Raw genomic sequence first — 21,280 nt, 5'->3', positions numbered from 1 at the left:
TTCAGTATCTGCCTGAGTGGGACAGCTGCAGCACATCACAGGCCTTAGGGACTGGATATAAGAAACACTGATTGGATTCCACCTTCGGAAATGCGACTCCCACACACCCGCACACTCGCTCACACAAGCTCGCTCGCTCGCACTCACTCACACGCACAGGTCGTTGTTTTTCATGCTGTGTTATGGGCTGAGTTATGAAACACTTATGATTGTGCTGGATTATTGATGCCCATTGGGCTGCACAGGCCCGGGGGCGGGAGCTCTGGGCGAAAGTGTCAGTGAGAGCTAGCGTTATTGATCACAGAGGAAAATATCAAGTGCGGATGCACATAAATCACACTGAGAGCCATTAGAATTCAAATCAATTATAACTACTCTTCTGCAAGGCTTCTGCAGTAAGCCTCTCTCTCTCACACACACAACCTGTTCTAATGGATGCTAGAAATTAAAACCTGTTCTTTAAAATTGGGAGAAATAAATCTCAGGCTTAATGACTGACAAGTGTAAACCCACCTATGAGAGCCTTCCGCCGGCCTTGAGCATGAATCCTGTTCATTTCATTCTGACAAGGCAGACCTGGGGAAATGAGAAAGCACACACACACACACACACACACACACACACACACACACATTAACAAACTCATTCAGATACAGATCTCTGTCTGTCTCTGCTCTCACTCATCTCCCCCCTCTGTTTCACCCTGCTTTCTCCTTCTACTCGGTCTCTCTGTCTAACGCAATCCCTCTCCCTGTCTCTCTCTAGCTTCCTCTCTATAAACTATTTTCTTACCCCACTTTCTCTCTTTCTTATTTCTCCATCTTTCTCCTTTCATGCCTAATAATCCTCTCTTGCTCTTCTCTTTTCAGTCTCTGTTACTCTCTTGCTTTCTTCCCTCACTGCCCCTTTTTTCTTATCTTTCTTTCATTTACTCACCTGTTCTTTCTCTCTGCCCCCTCTATCTACTCTCTTTCTCTCTCTTTCTCTCTGTCTCTCTCTCTCTCTCTCTCTCTCTCTCTCTCTCTCTCTCTCTCTCTCTCTCTCACTCTCTCTTTGTTATATCTCTCTCTTTCTCCCTCTCTCTCTTTCAATACTCATTGTCAATCCCTCTCACCCTCTGGTTTCTGGAAACAGTAGCACCACTCATTGTTGGAGAGTTTTCCATCTTTAAAAGAATCGCAGGAGTTGAAGAGCGGCCGCATGCACAGCTCATATTTGTCCAGGTAGATGGCGCTGAGCTCCGACTGGTCGAGCAAGAGGTCATAGTTCATGTCCAGTTTGTTAAACATCCAACCAAGGGAGTCTTTACAGATGGGCAGAATGCTGGTGTCAAAACCTACCAGAGAGAGAGAGAAGAGTGTACAGAGCTTCAGAGCTTCATCCCACACAGCCCCCAAAAACATGTAAATGTAAATCACACACACACACACTACAAAAATAAACAAAAACAGTGCTTACGTCCTTGAGCATTGTCATTGATAGAAGTCTTCAGATCTCTGTTGGCATCTAGGTGCAGCACACCAAACCAGTCTTTCAGTCTGGAGGCCAAACTCCTTAAATCAGCATCACTGCAGGCTAGACATAAAGACACACACAGAAACACCAAACACACACATTAGTTGTGTAAAAATGAATCACAGCAGGTTCATCTGAAGGCACTGAGTCAACTGCATTTTCTCTAAAATGTTAAAACATATTATACTCAAAACATACTATATGTCCAAATGTTTATGGACATCCTTTCTAATGAATGCATTCAGCTCCTTCATGTTGCAGCTATTGCTGACACAGATGTACAAACATACACACACAGCTTGTCTAGTGCTTTTAGAGAAGTACTGCCAATAGAATAGGTATCTCTGTAGTGAGGTATAGGGGTATAAAGCCCCCCCAGCACTTCAACTACTTCAGTGTACAGAAAAAGGCACTGAGGTGGGGAGTGGAGCTGGAGAAGAGGGGCGGTGGTGATCATCCAGCAACCTCTCAGCACTAATGTATTTGTCACATTGTTCCAAAATCTAGCAGAAACTCTTCCACTGATAGTAGGGACAGTTAAAAGCAGGTTATGAATCTTTTTTATACCCTTGATTTTGGAGGTATTCCATAAAGCCTGATTTCTCAGTTAGCCAGACAATGAAGACCAAATGGTTTCCTATTGGAAAGACTTTACTTTAACTTATCTGTCTAAACTGAGAACTGATTGGTGGTGTATTGTTTTAGCTACATTCCACTACCGAGTAAACAGTTCCTCTAGCTACACTGGAATATTTTGAATAATTCTGAATCATACCAAATAAGATGAATTGAATTGTGAAATTTGAATTTTACACTGAATTGAATCATAATCAAATCATATCACATATAAGAGATGTACAGCACTAACACAAATCACTGGGCAGCCAACAAAAACAATAAATAATGCCACTGTATATTCAGAAACAGACACCTGCTGAATATGCATTTGTTTTTTAAATGAATGCCGAAGCTGCTTCCTGAGTGTATGGGTAAGTAATGACTCAAGACAGCGATTCAGTCTAGACATACAGATCTTTCAGTCTTTATTGGAAATAAATGCAGAAAAACAGCTCGAGTTCACCAACAGAGAGCAACCTGGCTGCTAACGGAGAAGAAAAAAAGAAGCCTGGGAGAGCTACCTGGCAGCAATCAAAGCTGTGAAGTAGTGCCGGAGGACAATAAGGCCAAACATCATTAAATGAGGCTCCGCCAACATGTCTTCCATTACATTCCACCTGTCTGCTTTTACCTTTCATCAGCCTACACACCTCAGGTTTGAGGTCCTGGAATTGTATTGGCTGTTTGGAACAAGCAAGTTGGAATTCCTTCTAGGGCGGTTGTCAGTTAGAGGTAAAATAATAAAAGAAGATAGATGAGCAATAGGGCTGTGGTTCGAACTACAGCTAACAGAATTCAACCCAGCTGCAATACAGGAAAGATGTACGGGACTAAGTAAGTAAGTAGCAGCTTAAAACACATAACATCTAACAGCTAGTGGGAAAAGAAAAGACAGACTAGCACGAAAAATTGATCATACTCATTAAAAGCTCCCTGTAACTTGATCAAGGGCCTGAACTAAACAGACATTCAGTAGCCATAGCATAACCACCAATGACAATATATAGTATGCTGCACAATGAAGGTAGTTTTGATTTTACATTTACATTTTATTTTATTTACATTTGTAGATATGTCAGTTTCAGTATCTTACATAATAAAAAATAATACAATATCTACAGATTTGTACAGCTGCAGCATTTATTTTTGACCTAATTTTTTTTTTTCCTCACTGGAAAGTAAGGGTTAAAGCATTAACCCTTACTGGACCTACCAGCATTACTTACTCCTTTAAGTTAAGAATATCTCAGATAGTTTATATTGCTTTCCATGTAGTTATGTTATGTTATGTTATGAACCACATGATGTAAAAAGTCAAATAAATCATTCATAAGCCCAAATCGTATTAATGAATACAGTGATATAATATGGTTATAATACTGCGGTTGATACAGTGCAGTGAGTAACACTGTTAACCTCCACATGGGAGAGGTTTGATCACATGTAACACAGCTGGACAAGATCACTACATTATACCAGTAAAGGAATCTTTTACTGGAATCAAGACTAACAACAATACATGACACCCAGTGAATGTGAAGCACCATTCAATTGTAGCACCCAACTGTAGAGAATCTTTAGCCTGCAAAACACAAATAAGTGAGTATGTGAGTGTGTGAGTAAGTCACAAGCATCATCTATGAGATACAAATTATGTACTGCAATAAAAAAGACAAAACTGACCTTTAATATAGTCATCGTGTTACTATGTTCAGCTCTGAAAAGTTGCGCTATCGGACATCTACCTGCACCATTCAAAAGAATGCTCACCGGTTTTAAGCCTCCCTCAAAAATCTTCAACAAAACCAACAGGAGGGCAGTTAACATATCTGGAAGCCGGCAGGTTTAATTCTTCCCACTCATTGTGTGCAAACATAATATTATAATATAATATAATATAATAATAATAATAATATTGTTAGCAAGTGTAGCATTTTTAATTGCAAACTTGAGTAAACCTGTCCCACCATTCAAACCTGAGTTCCCTTCTGTTGCCTTGTTACAAATAACACATGAGCGGAGCTTTTCAGCTGGAGTTGAACAATTTTTTCACTTGGTAAAGTGAAAACTGGCAAGCGTGTTTGGTTGAATTATTGGTGTATTTAGAAGGGGGTTGTAGCCTCATCCACTGTTTACAACATGACCGGAAGCTGTTTAATGCTACTATGTGGCATGTGGAAGTGTGAGAATGGTCTATTGTGTATTAAAAAGTGCAGAACTGGGTTCTCTGTAGAGGATGTGCTCTTATTTTTACTTTAAAAAATGAATGTAATTTCACCGTGGGTGCAGAAACTTTTGTATACGAGTGAAGTTTTAGTATTCATTTCATTTTAGTATAACAAACCCTGCAGTGTTCAGAGAACCCTTACCTACAGAGATAAAAAAGAGCAAAATCTACGTCAGACTTCTACCTGTCACTGTGGCGTGCCTCGACCTTGTACTGTGTGGTATACAACCTACATGTCTTTGAGTGTGTGCATGTGTGTATCTCTGAGAGAGAGGAAGAGAGAGAGAGAGAGATGGAGAGAGGATTTGATGTGTGTTTCTCATTCTGTGCCCGTTCAAAGCTCACACCTGCTGTCTCATACATAAATACCTGCAGGCCAAGTGTGCGCTCATGTTGTGAAACCTGTATGCGGAATTTTTCTTTTCATCCTTCTCAATTCTGACCTCTCTTTAGGCCTCTCACTCTGAATTCCATCCTTTCCTCTATTCTTTCCTTTAGGGTTTTCAGGGTTTTCACAATGTGCTTTTGAGGGATATCCATGGACACAAACTGAGTTCACCCAAACATAGACAGTCATGTATTTTATCTTCATTTTTCCTTTGTGACTTTTTGACATGTAAATTTAAATCTGGCAGTTGTCTTTTACATTTAAACACAGTTTCATGATCAATGGACCAATAGAAATGCTCCAAAATGACTTAAATAATACAAATAATATTAAATAAAATATATTTACATTTTCATTTGTCTATGTAAAATATGTGTACATTATTTCTACAATTTTTTTAATTATAATTGTACTTTATATTATATAATGCACATCATTACAATTGAACTTAAAGGTCTGGATCACTGCAAAATCAAATTGACACAATTTTTCCTCAACCGAAACAATCAACCAAGACATGCCTCATCAATACAGTATGAAACAAACACTCAAAAACACCCTGTTGATATTGAGCTGCAATAAGGGTCTCTATTGTATTTCTGCTTGACTTTGCTCATACTGATCCACTGTCCTGCAGCTAATCAAAATCTCCAGAGCATCTGAACTTCAGAGCCAGGTGAGTTGGATTAGAGCTAGAACAAAACTCAGCAGAGCCATGCTTTTCCCCAATAGACTACAACATTAGACTACAATAGGCATTCAACATTTAGGATCTATTGTACACTCCTATTTGCATACAGAGAAAAGTTTGTATTTGCATATACAATAAAGCTTCCCTGCCTTAGTGAATATAATAATTTAATGAAATTCTAAATGTATTTATATACTGTTTTTTACAACAAATGTCACAAAGCAGCTTTACAGAGATGCAGGTCTGAGCCTCTTTTGAGCGAGACGGATCAGGCAGAGTAAACAATATAGGCATCGCTATTCAAAAAAGATATTCAAAGATATCAAAGTGCTTCCAGATCACAGTTTTCACTGTCTAAAATGGCATTAGGAAACAGAAATAGAACTGTGCATATGCTGGTAGGAAAGGCAAGTAATGTAAACTTCAGATTATACTCTAGGATTTAAAATGCACATCAAAACCCACCAAGAACTACTATAAATATATGAGCTGAAGCTTTTGAAACGGCACACACAGTCTCCTGACTTCAACACAATTGAAAATCTGTGGGTAGATCTTAAACATGCTGTGCTTGTGAGATGTCTAAAGAATATCACAGAACTAGAAGCGAGTCATGAGTGGGAGAGAATTCCTAAAATAAGAATACAAGCTGACTCTTAGCTGGCTATAAAAAAGTGCCAGCTATCTATTCTAAGTACAAACTTAGTAAGGTGTCAAACACATTAAACAGAAAGTAACTGTTCATTCGTACTTGCATAAAAATTATATATTAAAAACATAAAAATTTTAATTGCTTTAAATGTTTAAATTTAAAAATGTTAAGTTTTCTGCAAAGGCTGTGTTTATGTTTTGCAAAACACAGGAGTGCACAAACCTTCTATATCTAACTAATATATATATATATATATATATATATATATATATATATATATATTCTTCAAACGTATAACACATTCAGAGCCACTAGATGCTTTGCATACCTTATGCAGCACGGCAACTTGGCATGTGTTTGTGTGGGGTTGTTTAGGTGTGTCTGGGTGGCCACAGATTTGTTTGTGTCTGTGTGTCTGAGAATGCTGCGCGTTATTCAGTACGTCTTTATCTGAAATTGAGTTGTGGATTTGGGAAGGCAATTTTTGTCAGTAACCTATATGAATCCTGACCAACGGATAGAGTGCAGAAAAAAAAACTGAAAGAAAACAAGATAGCGAATGTAATCCCATCCATTCTACTGGTGGAACGAGTGAGATATCAGTGTGGCATTGTATATGTCATTTCCTTCTGTGCGTACATGTGTATGTGTGTGTGTGTGTTTTACACTCCAATCTCTAGCACACAGTTTCACACGGCATGCAGCTTGGTATAGCAGTGAAGTACTTCGTTTTCCTCAATGACCAATATTATAGAGGGTGAAATATAAAAAAATACATAAATAAACAAACAAACAAACAAACAAATGAATAAATTAAAAAAGAGAAGGGAAAAAAAATCATGGAAGCCCAAACAAACCCAGACACTACTTTTAAAAGAAAGATTTAGCTGCTACTGAGCTCAAACTGAATGAGAAGACCGGAACTTCAATAACGACACAAAAGTTGAACTAAGTTATTAAACGCAGACAAATACATGATCAGAAAACTGACGCTCAAGCCTGAAGAAGCCTACGTAGCTGCCATATGCTGCTTTCTAAGGCAAGAGCCGTGAATAATGGAACAGAATGGCTTTGAAAGAGTGTTTTATTTTGTAGTGTAATTTTTATCTGGACTGTATGGCTGATCATCTCAGACAACAGGTTTGACGCAGTTCTCTTGTTTGATTTTTAAACCTGAAAACCCTTATAACATTTTTTGTGGTGGGAGGAAGGCGGAGTCATTTCGCTTGCCATTTTGTGCTAGAAGCCCATTGCCTGATTACAGACAGCTGCAGCTTGTTATGAAGGCGTTCTCAGCAGCTTTAAAAGCACAGCTCTCGCCAGGACGGGAAGAGGGCGAGGTAGAGGGCGCTAGCCCCCCGACTAAGTAACGAGAGCCAGTAGAGAGGAAGTTAGCCTCCTGGCTAAGCGGTGAAATGCAGTAGAGCGCACACTAGCCTCCCAGCCACAGAGCAAGAGCTACTGCAGAGACTCATACTACCTAATTCCTTACTACTTAGAGAGGTAGTGTTCTGGGTATAATCTGTGCACAAAACATGTTTTTCATACCCAGAAAGATATAGAAATCAAAACATTCCACATCAAATTCAGACCAAAGCGAAATATAAGCTGAAACATTTTGAGCTAGTTTTTTACCCACCATTAGAAAGTTGTTGAAGGAGGAGATCCAAATGTGAGAAGAGACACCTGACGTAAACACGTTCACGTTTCTGTAATCTTATGTTAGTTCTGTTTGGCCCATGAAAATTAAATACTATTTGTTGGATGTAGGCTGCTGTGCCTTGGTTTGGAAGAGAAGGGATTCTTTCTCAGAAGGAGAGCAGAAGGAGCCCCCCAGCTCATTCCCAAAATAAAAAACTCATCAACAGCATGTTTTTCCAATTTAATGCCATATTCATCATTTAAAATAGCAAATGTCGCCAAAAGGTAATGAGTTTGCATGTATGCAAAGACCTTCTAGGATCTTTTACTGATGATTTTGAAAGAGCCCTATGCTACTAAAATGTTTTACAGATGTTTTGACTAATGAAAAAGGAGGTTATTTCAACACCAGAATTAAGCACTTTTCAGATCAGTCTCTGCCTTTCCTGCAAAAAAGACTGCAGTAAAGCAGCAGAAGTGCAGTAAAAGAGGTGAGTCCTGCAGTAAAGCGGTGTAAATTGCTGTAAAGCCCATAGAAGCTTGCTCGACTGATGGTCAGTCAGTGTAGGGCTGCGATCATAGATAAGCACTTTGTCTCTTTTATCCCCACAGACTCTTTAATGCCTCTGTAATTAGCCAACTGAAAGGCCAGCAGCGCTTATCGGAAGGGAATGGCATACAGCTGGCAGAAGGCAGAGAGCAACTGAAGGAGAGAGAGGTTACCACTGAGAGAGGTTATCATTTAGAGAGAGAGAGAGAGGGGGGGGTATTATCAGGGAGGAAGGATTCAAGAAAAAGGCTATGATTGAAAAACTAGATGAAATTATAACAGATGTAGAAATTTTAATGAGAAGAGAGATTATGATGCTGAGAACAGTTCTGACTGAATGAAAGGTTATAATGCAGAGAACAGTTCTGACTGAATGAAAGGTTATAATGCAGAGAACAGTTCTGACTGAATGAAAGGTTATAATGCTGAGAACAGTTCTGACTGAATGAAAGGTTATAATGCTGAGATCAGTTCTGACTGAATGAAAGGTTATAATGCTGAGATCAGTTCTGACTGAATGAAAGGTTATGATGCCAATAACAGGCATGACTGAATGAAAGGTTATAATGCTGAGAACAGTTATGACTGAATGAAAGGTTATAATGCTGAGAACAGTTCTGACTGAATGAAAGGTTATAATGCTGAGAGAGAGCAGTTCTGACTGAATGAAAGGTTATAATGCTGAGATCAGTTCTGACTGAATGAAAGGTTATAATGCTGAGATCAGTTCTGACTGAATGAAAGGTTATAATGCAGAGAACAGTTCTGACTGAATGAAAGGTTATAATGATGAGAACAGTTCTGACTAAATGAAAGGTTATAATGCAGAGAACAGTTCTGACTGAATGAAAGGTTATAATGCTGAGATCAGTTCTGACTGAATGAAAGGTTATAATGCTGAGAACAGTTCTGACTGAATGAAAGGTTATAATGCTGAGAAAGAGCAGTCCTGACTGAATGAAAGGTTATAATGCCAATAACAGTTATGATTGAATGAAAGGATTGTCAAAAAACCCTACCCATACACCCTGCAATTTTAAAATGAGGACTTTAATGTCTTTTGTTTGTTGTCTGGATAAGAATGGTTCTGGTGAGTTTGTGTTATAATCAGTAGTTATAATTAGTAGATGAGTACTACTGTGTATACGTACTACTACGTTCTACCTCTATGATAAAACATAGTAGTAAAATGGTTTGTGTGGATGGCTTTGTCTCTGTCTCATGCTGATTGTCTACATGTCTATGTTTAAGTTTGTTTTTTCTTGTTGCATTTTGTTTCTTTTTAGTAAAGCTTCAACTCATGCCTACATAATGCCTCAATGTCTGCCAGGATAGACAGGTTTGATCATAACTATTTAATACACATTTAACACAGGGATGTGTGTACACGGGACACATGGACTACAGAAACACAATACTCTATAATATAATGTGCATATGCTGATACGTACAGAGTGCTTTGGTTAGCAGACATCTGAAAATCAGCTAGTGTGTGTGTGTTCATGTTGAAAGAGTAAAGCTAAGAGTCAGCAGCAGAAAGCCAGGCTTAGTCACTCAGCTTAAAGATGCATGCACAAGTAAAACCTTATGATTTTGCTTCCAGCTAGCTCATTAAAAATATTTTCCCCAATGATATCCAGTCTAAATGTCAAGCTTGTTTTGTGCCAAATAAATAACGTTCAGGTTGCTCGTTATGAACTCTAAAGGTTCATTTTGCCATCCAGTCGCTGTTAAAATGAATCCCGTCAATAGGCATTTGCATTTGCGTTTCTTGATTATGAAGCTGGCATGATGGCAGATTCCACTGGCTGTTCATTACACTTTTGATGAATAAGAGCTTAAGGGTGATTGCACCATTAGGGTTCCATCTGTGTTCCACTGATTTAACTTTTACATATATGTGTTAGTTTAACAAAGAACCCCAAAAAGCCCTTAACAACCTATGTACATGTTTCATGTACATGATAAATAACTTCATAAATCATAGGCTTGCTCATAAAACATATCTACAACATTACAAGACAGGATACAACTTACTGTAACTGTCCTTTACCTTAAAATAAATGTATTAAAATTATTACTAAATGTCATTTATATGTTATTGTGAATCTAGCCAACATCTCCTGCTAAAAACATCCTTTTTACCTAGTCACCCATTATATGTTCTGAAAAATGCTAAAAAAAAACAGCTCTAGTAAAGTCGATTTCATGAGTAAGAGTATGAACTAAAATCTCTTACTGGCCCTGAAAAAAACAGTCACCGACAGATGATCAGCATTATATTAGTACCATGGCATGACAGGTAAATTGAAAAAACAAACAGACAAACAAACAAACAAAAAACAACCCACTGATTATCTTTATCTACAGTGGCGTCTGTCAATGATCAGATCTCAGATCTGGAAAATAATGTTTATATCCAGCTGTCAGATGCCTAGGCTACACTCTAAAAAATAAAGGTGCAAAAGAAGAACCACTTTTGGTTCCACGAAGAAATGGTTCCACACATAGAAATGTGTGACTGTGAAGAATGTTTAAGAGACCTACAAATCTTTCACTTGATGCAAATGACTTTATTCATTTAAAGGTCACATCTTTATTATAAAGATGTTTTTTTATGGAACCAAAAGTGGTTCTTCTTTGGCATCACTCAAAAAACCTATTTTTTAGAGTGTAGGATTCCGCTATGTGTTGAGGGAAACTCCAAAGTACTTCTGTGAGCTCATAAAGTGGTTTTGTTAATTAAATATTTTTATGGAAAATGTTGGATTACCTACTGTTTTCTTCTACTACATTTAACAGCTATCATTATTGAACAGCTGTGCTGAATCATACAATGTAAAGCACTTGTGGATAGTGCATGACTATATTTTGCCTTGGAGTCTGGGTTGGTTTTCCTGTGCTCCCCCCTTGCTGTGGGAAAAAGGTAGAAGAAGGGGTGAAGGTGGGTGCGACATTTGTTTGACATAGAGTTGGATGGAAAAGCAGAGTTATATAGAGAGCTTGAGGGCCAGGAGGAGGAGTTCGGAGTGTGGTCCTTCTCCCAAAATTCAGTTGTCTCATTACTCCACTATGTAAATCTGTAAATGTGTAAATTCTGCCCTGAGTTTTATTCAGGATGTGTTTAGTAGAGGACAGGTTCAGAATTGTTTTGAATTGGATACGAACTGTGATGCTGTGGGTCAGGTTGGGTCAGATAGAAGTTTAATGGGCGGACTTCGGGTTTGGTCTAAAATATCTCAAACACGCTGGCCATTTTGAACCCTGTGTCTATCCATGTAAGCCTTTGGTCAGCTGTGAAGATGAATGTGGACGTTTATTATTAAGCTGCTGGGCAGCACATGGACTGGGTAGTACATGAAAACATCCAACCCCAGCCCCCTTCCCCTCCAGACACCCATGCACACTTTTGCAACAGATCCCTGTGACTGAGGCTGCCTTCTGGGCTGGGTGTGATTTGCTTGGAATCACTTCTAACACACACACACAGGCCCAGTAATCCAACAAAGAGTGTAAGATACAGCCAAGAACTACAGAATCACATAAACACACATACGTACACACAAACACACACAGACACACACACACATACACAGTTGACCAGGTGCGGTATCTCTAGAGCAGGTGGCTTAATGTAGATCCATTTGGCCCGAAGCAACTCAGTATCTGCCAATGTCCGCTCACGGCCAACAGCATATCCACAACACATACACACATACACTCACGCACATCATAGCCATGCACTGTGAAATACACATTCACACATACACACATTCACTATCTTAAGCTCCATAAAAATCATTCACACTCTCTCTTTCAGCTCTCTAGTTTCAAAATAGAAAATGTCTACCACCTAAAATACAACATTTCCACATCGTGCTGATTCTTAACATGATTTTGTTTGCGTAAACTTTATTGCATATAAACCTTTACTCTTGCAGAAGCCTGCAGAGCCCAGGGGAAAAGTTTTGTGCTTCTGCTGTTTACTCAGAATCAGTGATGCTGTAAACAGAACAATAAAAGCCTCAACGCCTCTTTTATCAGGATGCTGAATATTGCTTATTTTGTCCAGAGATGTGTCTGTGAATTCGAATGTGTCAACACACGGCTTCACAGCGACATGAAGTGGTGCAAAGTGTTCTACTTCAACTCTTTGCAATTTTAAAAATGTTCTGCTGGAATGAACATGTCCCCCTCCTCACCCAAAAACAACTTCCATTCAAAAATACACAGACCCCTTCCCCTACCAGCTGCAGGGAAATGGACATTGACAGTATATGGACATGGACAGTAAATGTGGCAGACAACAACAGTGCCTAGAAGTACTGTTTAGCGAGTTCTGCTGTTAAAATATACAATCCGTGGCCCTTTTCTACTTTTCATTTTACTTTGAGGATTTTATTTCATAGATAAACCTCATGGGCTCCCATATATTTTACACTTAGCCATGAATTATAATCCACAGTTGTTGACATTAGCATTAGGTACAGCTGTGTAGAGTAGTCCCACCACTAAGTGTTCACCGACCAAGATACTGAAGTAGTAGAACACTTGATGCAGTTCAGATTTCAGTGCCCAATGACCTGCTCTCACCATGTAGCACCCTGAAACTAACTTTATTACACAAATCATCTAAAAGTTTGCATCTCCAAAATAATAAATTTACAGTAGAAAGAATCAACTTTAAATCCATCTTAACTTTAAAGGGGCCTTTTTAAACATTTATCTGAACATTTATCTACATTATACTACATTACACCATAGTTACACATATAGTTATATAGCACTGATGTTTACATGTTTTAGTAGGTCATGTTCTTATGACTTGCTTACATTACTACTGCAATTCTGCACAATATCCCCTGTAAATATTTCTCAGCTGCTAAATACATACATTTAACCTTATATTTAAATACATATTGTCATATTTATTACCTACATTGTTTATAAGGCCAGTGCTATTCAGTAATTCCAGAAATGCATATTTTTTTCACTGCAATATCACAATATTTGTTTTTTTATTTATATATTTCACTCAGCTGCTTTACGTATTCTATATTCTAAAATTTAAATAATATATTAAATTATATCAGAATGTGTCAGAATTACTTCATAATTGTGTTGTAATGTGCAATAAAAAAAAAGGATTCTATTATCATGAAATGTTTGCACAATGTAAAGAGCAACTAACGATGATGATGAACTGTAAAACTGCAAGCTAAGCTTCTTTAGGACTTCATATATGAAAGTGCTTTTCCAAATACGATCCTTTATACAGGACTGCAGTGTTACTGGGATTAATGTTCTTATTGATAACCACAAGACTGATCATTGAGAAAGGTCTGTGCAGAAATAAAATAAATACATATTTAAATAAGCAGCGAATTCAGAGTGGCTGATTTATTATGTTATTAACAAAACACTTGACACATGGAACTGTATGAGTTCTGTCCAGAACGCACTGGAAAAGTGATGCATTACAGTTGCTTCATTTAAAATGTGTGCATTTTCAGCACTTGGTTTCTCAGCTTATTTACTTTTGGCAGTAACTGTATGAAGTAGAATATAATGTTCATGTAGGAATTATGTACACATTAGACTGAAGGCTTCATTCCAGGCTTTCTGTCTATTACACGGTGTGAGCAGAACTGGGCAGTATGACAATATTTATCCTCATGATAAATTGCATCACAATATGCTTTTCTGTTTTTTAGTACGTTTAGAACACTGACCACCTGCATGTTTCATTACAAAGAGAGCTTAATTAGTGCTGGTTAATTGGATTTTGTACTGCGATGCTGTGTTGAATTAAAACCATCTGTGCTCATTGCTGTTGATAGTATATTTAAATGTGCCATCTCTCTTTTGTTTCGTCCATGGCAATTTATCCAATGGCAGAAAAAAATTGATTTTGAATACTGTGCAATATGTATTGTTGCAAAAAAGTATCGTGATATTATATACATACATCACCCACCCCTCATTGTGCACTTATTCAGTTGCTGGCTTATTATGAGCTGGCTGATGAACTAGTTCAGATTACCATTAACCACAAGTGTGAGACTTTGCCAATTTCCCAGTGTTAAATGCTTTCCAGATACCATCAGATACATTTTTATAACAACAGGTTGCACTTCATGCCTGAATACTTCAAGATGTATTGAATCTACTGCTATTCAATACACATAAGCCTAGTTGCCCAACTAGGATCACATATACCTAATAAAGAACTAAAACATGTCATCTGCCTGTTTACTACCTACTGCTATGTCTTGCTAATGATGGAAACATACTGGCATGCGATTATAGTTGTAAACTGCATGAAAATTGCAGAAATTATGCTAAAATCTTTGCTGCCTACATAATAAAGAGATCTAAATTCAGAGAATCAATGACCCTGTTCACTTCAAGTGACTAGTATCTGGATTGTATCCTACTAAAATTCTAGTCACATGCATTTATACTGGATAGTCAAATGCATCTCTGGTTAGTCAGACTGAAATCTTATCACTGAATCAGAATATGCATATTTGCTTGTTGCACAGCAATTATTATCAGTGTTTTGATTGTGCTGGGAGTTTTGGTTGTGGAGTGCATCTTGGAGAGACTGATGTGTTTACACTGCTAAGATGTGGCTCATATGTATCTTAGATCACCTCTTGAAGTGGTTTGAGTGATTTGTTTCTGTTTAAAAAAAGGCATCTTGGGTGTGTTTATACTTGCATTTTTGTGAGACCAAGTGTAAATGGGGTTAATGACCATTGCAGTAGGTAGCACACCACACAGTTGGGACTCAATCCCACGTCCAGGCCATGATAAACGTTTTATAGTGCACCCTAAGAAATGTACTGATGCTGCTTTACCATAAAAATCAGACCTAGTGCAAAGTATTCATTAAATAAAAAATCTAACTATATAAACTATAAACTCAATTTTGAACTCCCTGACACACACGCACACACACACACACACACACACACACACACACGGTCATTCAGTCGAATGTCACATTACAGCAGTGACTGAATGACCCTCTCAGCTGAGAGATGCTGATAACATTTACTGCATTATTCACAACTCTCTCTGAGTGAGTGTGTATTTGTGTGTGTGTGTGTGTGAGAGAGAGAGAGGCTGAATGTTCACAAAGAAAAAAACTGTGTGTGTGTGTGGAAGTGACAGAAATGATGGTGAAGAAAAATCTGCGAGCAGGTACGTAATCCATCTATGACCCTCAGATATCAGCCATCTTCACACTAGCAATGCTGCATCCTGCTCCAGTGATGCAATCTCAGTACCGCACCAAATATCATCCACTGTCATCACTGCAGGCCATTCTCTCTCTCTCTCTGCTTTTATTTCTTTCTATTACCTTTTCAACACACATAACAGACAGGAGTTTATGCTGCTGCTTGCAAAAGTCATGGTGTTACACTCAAAGGGAGGTCCTCCTCTGATCACACACTGCTGCAGCAGGGATGGGAAGGATGTTGGCCTCCAAACCCCATGTACATCAGAGAGGGAGAGGCAGAAAGGATGCCTTAAAAAAGGCTTTTAAGCCATATATGCTTTTGGTGGTCTTTAGATGTGATGTCAGTGAAGATCAGTAAAAGTAAAACCCTTGTGGGTATGTCCACTGACCGGGAGCCGACTGAGGCTCAGCAGACTTGGACTTGGTTTAGTTCAGTTTTTTCCATTTAAAAAAGAAACAGAATTCCTGTTGACCCATTTGACTTATATTTGGGGTGGTGAGCTCCAAAATCCTCAGGAGGTGAGGCCATGGAGAGTTTGGCGTCCTGCTCTCTCAGGGAGCATCAGAGCTAGGTTGGTGCAGTCCAGCACTGACTTCTACTGCTACTTCTTCCCCAAGGATGAGGATGAGCGTGAGCTTCCAGCTGCAGCTGAGCTTAAACCATTCAGCTCCATGCCTGCCTGAGCCTGTCATGGCCTGTATGGTCACTTCTCGAGCAAAAGAGTTCATGTCCCTCCGTTAGCCCTTGGCCACATTCCCTCACTCCCACTGGTTGAAGGGGAACCTGGCACGGTGTTCCAGTAGCTCCCACCCCTTTCCACCCTGTCGTGGTCTCTCCCTCTCCCTCACCTTGTTGCACTCTGCTGGACAAGCCTGCTCTGCCAGTTTCATATGCCTACCTCATCTCTGGCCCACACCTGATTTTGAGCCCAGTCACTTCTCTCCTGGACATGAGCCAGGTTTGCAGGAGTTGGGAGGGTAGCCAGGGAAGCCTGTGCCTTTGGTGGAGGATGCAGATTTCCCCTGGCCAGAACTCTCACAGCGGATAGCCACTGCTCATGTTCATAACATTGCCGGGTGTCCCGGAGAGCAGCAGCAGGCTAGTGCTGAGATAAGGCTGCATGTTCCTCAGAAGAGCCCCCCGGAAGCATCCCATGCCCTCAATAAACTTCTCAAAGCAACACTGTCTCCCTCACTCTGCATTGGTCCCAGCACCAGGTCAAACCTTGCCCTTGACCTACGGGCTGGTCACTTAGGGGAGGGGACTGAGGCGGGGTAGAGGAAGAATTACTGTGTTTAATGTTGGCATAATTAATCAAACACACTCATACATTACATATTTATTTGTGTTTACTGCCTAGATAAATAACATTAGATCTGATTACATACTGAAGAGTTTTGCACAGTACTATGTACAATCATGTGAAAAACGAAGTACAGCAACTCTGAATCCTATAGTTTAAAGTTTCAGGACATTAAAAAAAAACAAAACAAACAAACAAAAAAAACGTAGGAGAACTTAGAAGGTTCTTAGAAGGTCTTACAATAAAAAAGAATAGAACCTCAGATGAACAAAAATACATGATAGAGTCACCATGTCATTATTTATTTAACACAAATAAATTTAAGAGGGTAAGTAGCAGGTGCTGCTAATCAAATGCCCTTAATTAGGTAAACATTAGCAAGTGTAACCACCTCTACTATAAAAGCAGAGGTTTGGGCAGTTTGCTTGACTGGAGCATTGAGGTGAGGAAATACATCAGCAATTGTTGCTGTCCATCAATCTCTGAAGGGTTATAAGTTCATCATTCTAAAGTGAGAAAGCTTATTGACACGTGGAAAACATTTATACCAATTACAAAACTTCCCAGGAGTGGACATCCCAAGAAATTCAGCCTGATATCAGACCATGCAGTGCTCAGAGAAACTGCAAAAATCCAAAAGATACATCTCAAGACTCTACAGGCCTCAGTTTGCATGGTAAATGTTCAAGTTCATGACAGTACAATTAGAAAAAAGATTGAACAAGTATGGCTTGTTTGGAAGGGTTGCCAGGAGAAAGCCTCTTCTTTCTAAAAAAGAACATGGCAGCACCGCTTAAGTTTGCAAACATGCATCTGAACACACCACAAGACATCTGGAACAATGTCATTTGGACAAACAAGACCAAAGTGGATAAACTTGGTCGTTCAGCACAGTGCATGCAAAATCAAACCCAGCATACCAGCACAAACACCTTATACCAACTGTCAAAGCATGGTGGCAGAGGGGTGTTGATTTATTTTGTTTTTTTGCAGGTGCAGGACCTAGGCATCTTCCAGTCAAAGTCAAAGTAAACTTTATTGTCATTTAGACTTTGCAGCAGGAGTGCCTAGCTAAACGTTATTGCGTTTCTCCAGGCTCCAATGTGCAAACATTTATATTTACATTTATGGCATTTAGCTGACGCTCTTATCCAGAGCAACTTACAAGGTTACTCAGTATTACAGAGGTGGGCCAACGTAGTGTTAGGAGTCTTGCCCAAGGACTCTTATTGGTGTAGCGCAGCAGTCACTCAGACCGGGAATCGAACCCCAGTCTCCCACATGGTGTGGCAGCTCAGTGGCAGGTAGTGGTGTTATCTGTTGCGCCACACCAACCAAACATAACACTGAGTCTACCATGAACTCCTCTGTATACCAACAGATTCTAGAGTCAAATGTGAGGCCATTTATCCAACAGCTACAGTAAAATTGGGTCATGCCACAGGACAATGATCCCAAGCACATCAGCAAATCTACAACAAAACGGATGACAAAGATCAAGATCAAGGTGATGCAACGGCCCAGTCAAAGTCCAGACCTCAACTCAATTGAAATGTTGTGGCAGGACCTTAAAACAGCTGTGCAAACACAAATGCCCACAAACCTCAATGAACAATTGAAGCAACATTGAAAAGAAGGATGGGCTAAAAGAAAGTGGGAGACTAATATAGTCAAATGTGGTTCTACAAGCTATTGAATCATGAGGCCTACTTCACACAGGCCTTTTACATTTGATTCAATGTGTTGTTCATCTGATGTTGTATTTACCTAACTTTAAGACTACTAAAGACTAGATGTTTTTTTAATATGTCCTGATGCAGGAAACCATAAATTTGTTTTTGTTTTTCACATGACTGCATGTAAGTGTCTATATGTGATAAGGATTTTCTAAACTTATCTAAAAACAAAAAAAAAAACTTTTTTTATTTTTTTTTTATGAAAGACGGAGCTTTTGTAGTGACTGTAGTTCAGAAAGTCAGGGTAATTTTTCTGTATGTTAGCAAAGGCTGGAAAACAAATTGTGAGCACATATATGCACTCACACGCACACAAACATACATTTCAGTCAAAACACAAAATGGCAAAGTGCACCACCATTACTCCAAGAAGAGCACTGCTCTATGAGCAAAAAGCAGAAAATGGAGTTTTAACTACCAGTTTGTTTCTTTTCTTTAGGTACGAGTGAAAGAAATCATACCTTTCAGAAAGACACAGTAATGACACAGACACAGAGATTGTTGTACATCTACTTTCTGTTCTTGCTTTAGAAACAAACACAATCCCAGTTTATCACAAGTGACAGTAGAGTATGATTTCCCAGTATTTTCCCTCTGACTGGTTCTGAAGTCTGCTTGTGTGCACAAACAGGATGTATTAAGCAAATTGAACAGAAGTCAGGGAGAAAGAGCATGGCAACAAAGGGAAGGGAAAGAAAAGGTCAGAAAGGAAAAGATAGATACATATCGCTGCTGCCAGAACAAAACATTATGTCTCCAAAATCACAGCAAAAAGTGGAACAGAACAGAGGCTGTAAAATAAAAAATATGTGGTAAATAATTACAAACATATCCAAAAAGATCACTTTCTATTTGCAATATAACTCTCATTCCATCCTAAATAAAACAGGGTAAAAGATGGGTTATTGAGCTATTGAAACAAGTGAAAATGACAGTTTATTTATTTTAAGGAACTTCCACTACAGTCACACGGATCTGCCAACACATCTAAGACCAATAAAAATGAGGATGCTCCATCATCATGTTGCTTTGCTCCCTGATTCGATCTGAATACTGTGGTTAAAACAAAGACTCAGAGCTGGATTAAACTAGGTTCAAAACAGATGATACACAATGCCTGAATGGGTCGCGATCTTGATCCACTGAATCGGATCATGATATCCCTGATAAAAATACAATGAACTGAAAGTAAATGATAAGATCAGTTCATTTTTCTGAGCCTGTAATCTTCATCTTCATCATTTCTCTGTAAATCAACTAAAATTTACTAAATTCATTGTACAGCGTACAAATCCGAAGTACTTTACTAACCACATCAAGCAGCAAATCATGGGATTTTTTACTTTCTGGAACTGGATTTCCCAGCTCAATGTGAAAGTACATATTTGCTTAATGTGCATTTTGAACAGGATTGAATTCATAAAATAAATCTGTAGGGGTGTTTTTCATTCTTTTTTTATACATAGGAGGAAGTTCCTGGTTGCAAAACCCCAGGTTTACAGTATGTTCTGCAATAAAGATGACCTATTTTCTTTGAGTTTCATTTTAGCTCAATTTACCTCCATTATACCTCGACTAAATGTCTCACAAGGTGAAAATTCTCATATTCCCAAAGTAAGATTAAGATCATAATCAACAAAGGTCTTCTTTTCCCTTTTCTGCACATATTTGCCAATATCTCTGAAGGGTACTGGTAGCTGTTTCCACTGAAATCAAAATGGAAATGGAAACAGCGTGAGTGACTGTGAGCTGTATCTGCTGGTATTAAGTGCATTTATGCACAAGAAGAAGAACACCCGCAACAACTTGCCAAAACAACGTAAAACGTAACTGAAAATAGACCATGCTGCTCTCTGTTTTTATTCAGCAACACTCAGCAGCTTACACACATAAATACACACACACAGACACACACAAACAAACAAATCCATGCAAACACACGCACAGGGCCTTAAACCAAAATCTATAAACCCCATTGATTTAAATGAAACCATGTGTACATGGATGATTGCTTTCTCGCTCTCTCACTTACGCTCACTCTTTCTCTGATGCGATGTGAGTGGTACCATCAAGGCAGTGAGCAGCATGTGGAAATGTGTTAAAGGCAAACATCCAAATCTCTGAATTAGCTGTAGAAAAGCAGTTGTTGTAGTCTGAATATCTGATGTGAATCACAGGGGTATTCAGCTTCAGTCCTGACCAAGAAAAGCACTGAACTGTGCTGGACTCTGAGACTCCAGGTCGAGAACTCAATATTCTTGCTGAATTGAATTCTTGCAAAAATATTAAAATAATTACAGCTTAACGAAGCATTATGTAGCATTTCAGCTTTAAAATAACTGTTTCAAGATCATGCTGATACTCCTCTGACCAGTATTAGGGAAAATAACTTAAAAAAATAACTTAATAATCCTAGATACTCAAGGCTCAGCAAGGCGGTTACGGCACTACGTAACGTTTGTAAAGCGGGCAAAGAATTACAAAGAATTTTGTAATGCTGCATAACCTCATATTTGAGTATTTTTTTGTGTAAAATACGGTAACATTACTCTACCACCTCAGTTTATGTGCTTCTTTTACTTTTAGTGATGGTTCTAACATCTCAGAACTTGTCTAAAATGCTTGTGTAAAGCATGTATTCTGGTGATGGCTCAAAGCCCAAATTTTACTTCCTGACTATAAAGGGGAGCCAAGCGAGTGATGTAAAAT

The 21,280-nt window shown here is 38.8% G+C and overlaps 1 protein-coding gene across 1 annotated transcript in view; it reads right to left on the bottom strand.

Annotated features, from left to right (window-relative positions):
* The window catches only part of spock1 (SPARC (osteonectin), cwcv and kazal like domains proteoglycan 1), a 303,961-nt gene that overhangs the window by 8,788 nt on the left and 273,893 nt on the right, over positions 1–21,280 (bottom strand). The window contains exons 8-10 of the mRNA XM_072668287.1: positions 1,459–1,575; positions 1,115–1,336; positions 514–576 (exon numbers count right to left, since the gene is read on the bottom strand). Coding sequence (XP_072524388.1) covers positions 514–576; positions 1,115–1,336; positions 1,459–1,575 — 402 coding nt within the window. The remainder of the gene's footprint in view (positions 1–513; positions 577–1,114; positions 1,337–1,458; positions 1,576–21,280) is intronic.

This window comes from Salminus brasiliensis, chromosome 2 (genome assembly GCF_030463535.1).
Source record: "Salminus brasiliensis chromosome 2, fSalBra1.hap2, whole genome shotgun sequence".
In the NCBI taxonomy this organism is placed as follows: Eukaryota; Metazoa; Chordata; class Actinopteri; order Characiformes; family Bryconidae; genus Salminus; species Salminus brasiliensis.
Note: the sequence above shows the minus strand (reverse complement) of the source record. Positions and strands in the feature narration are given on the sequence as shown.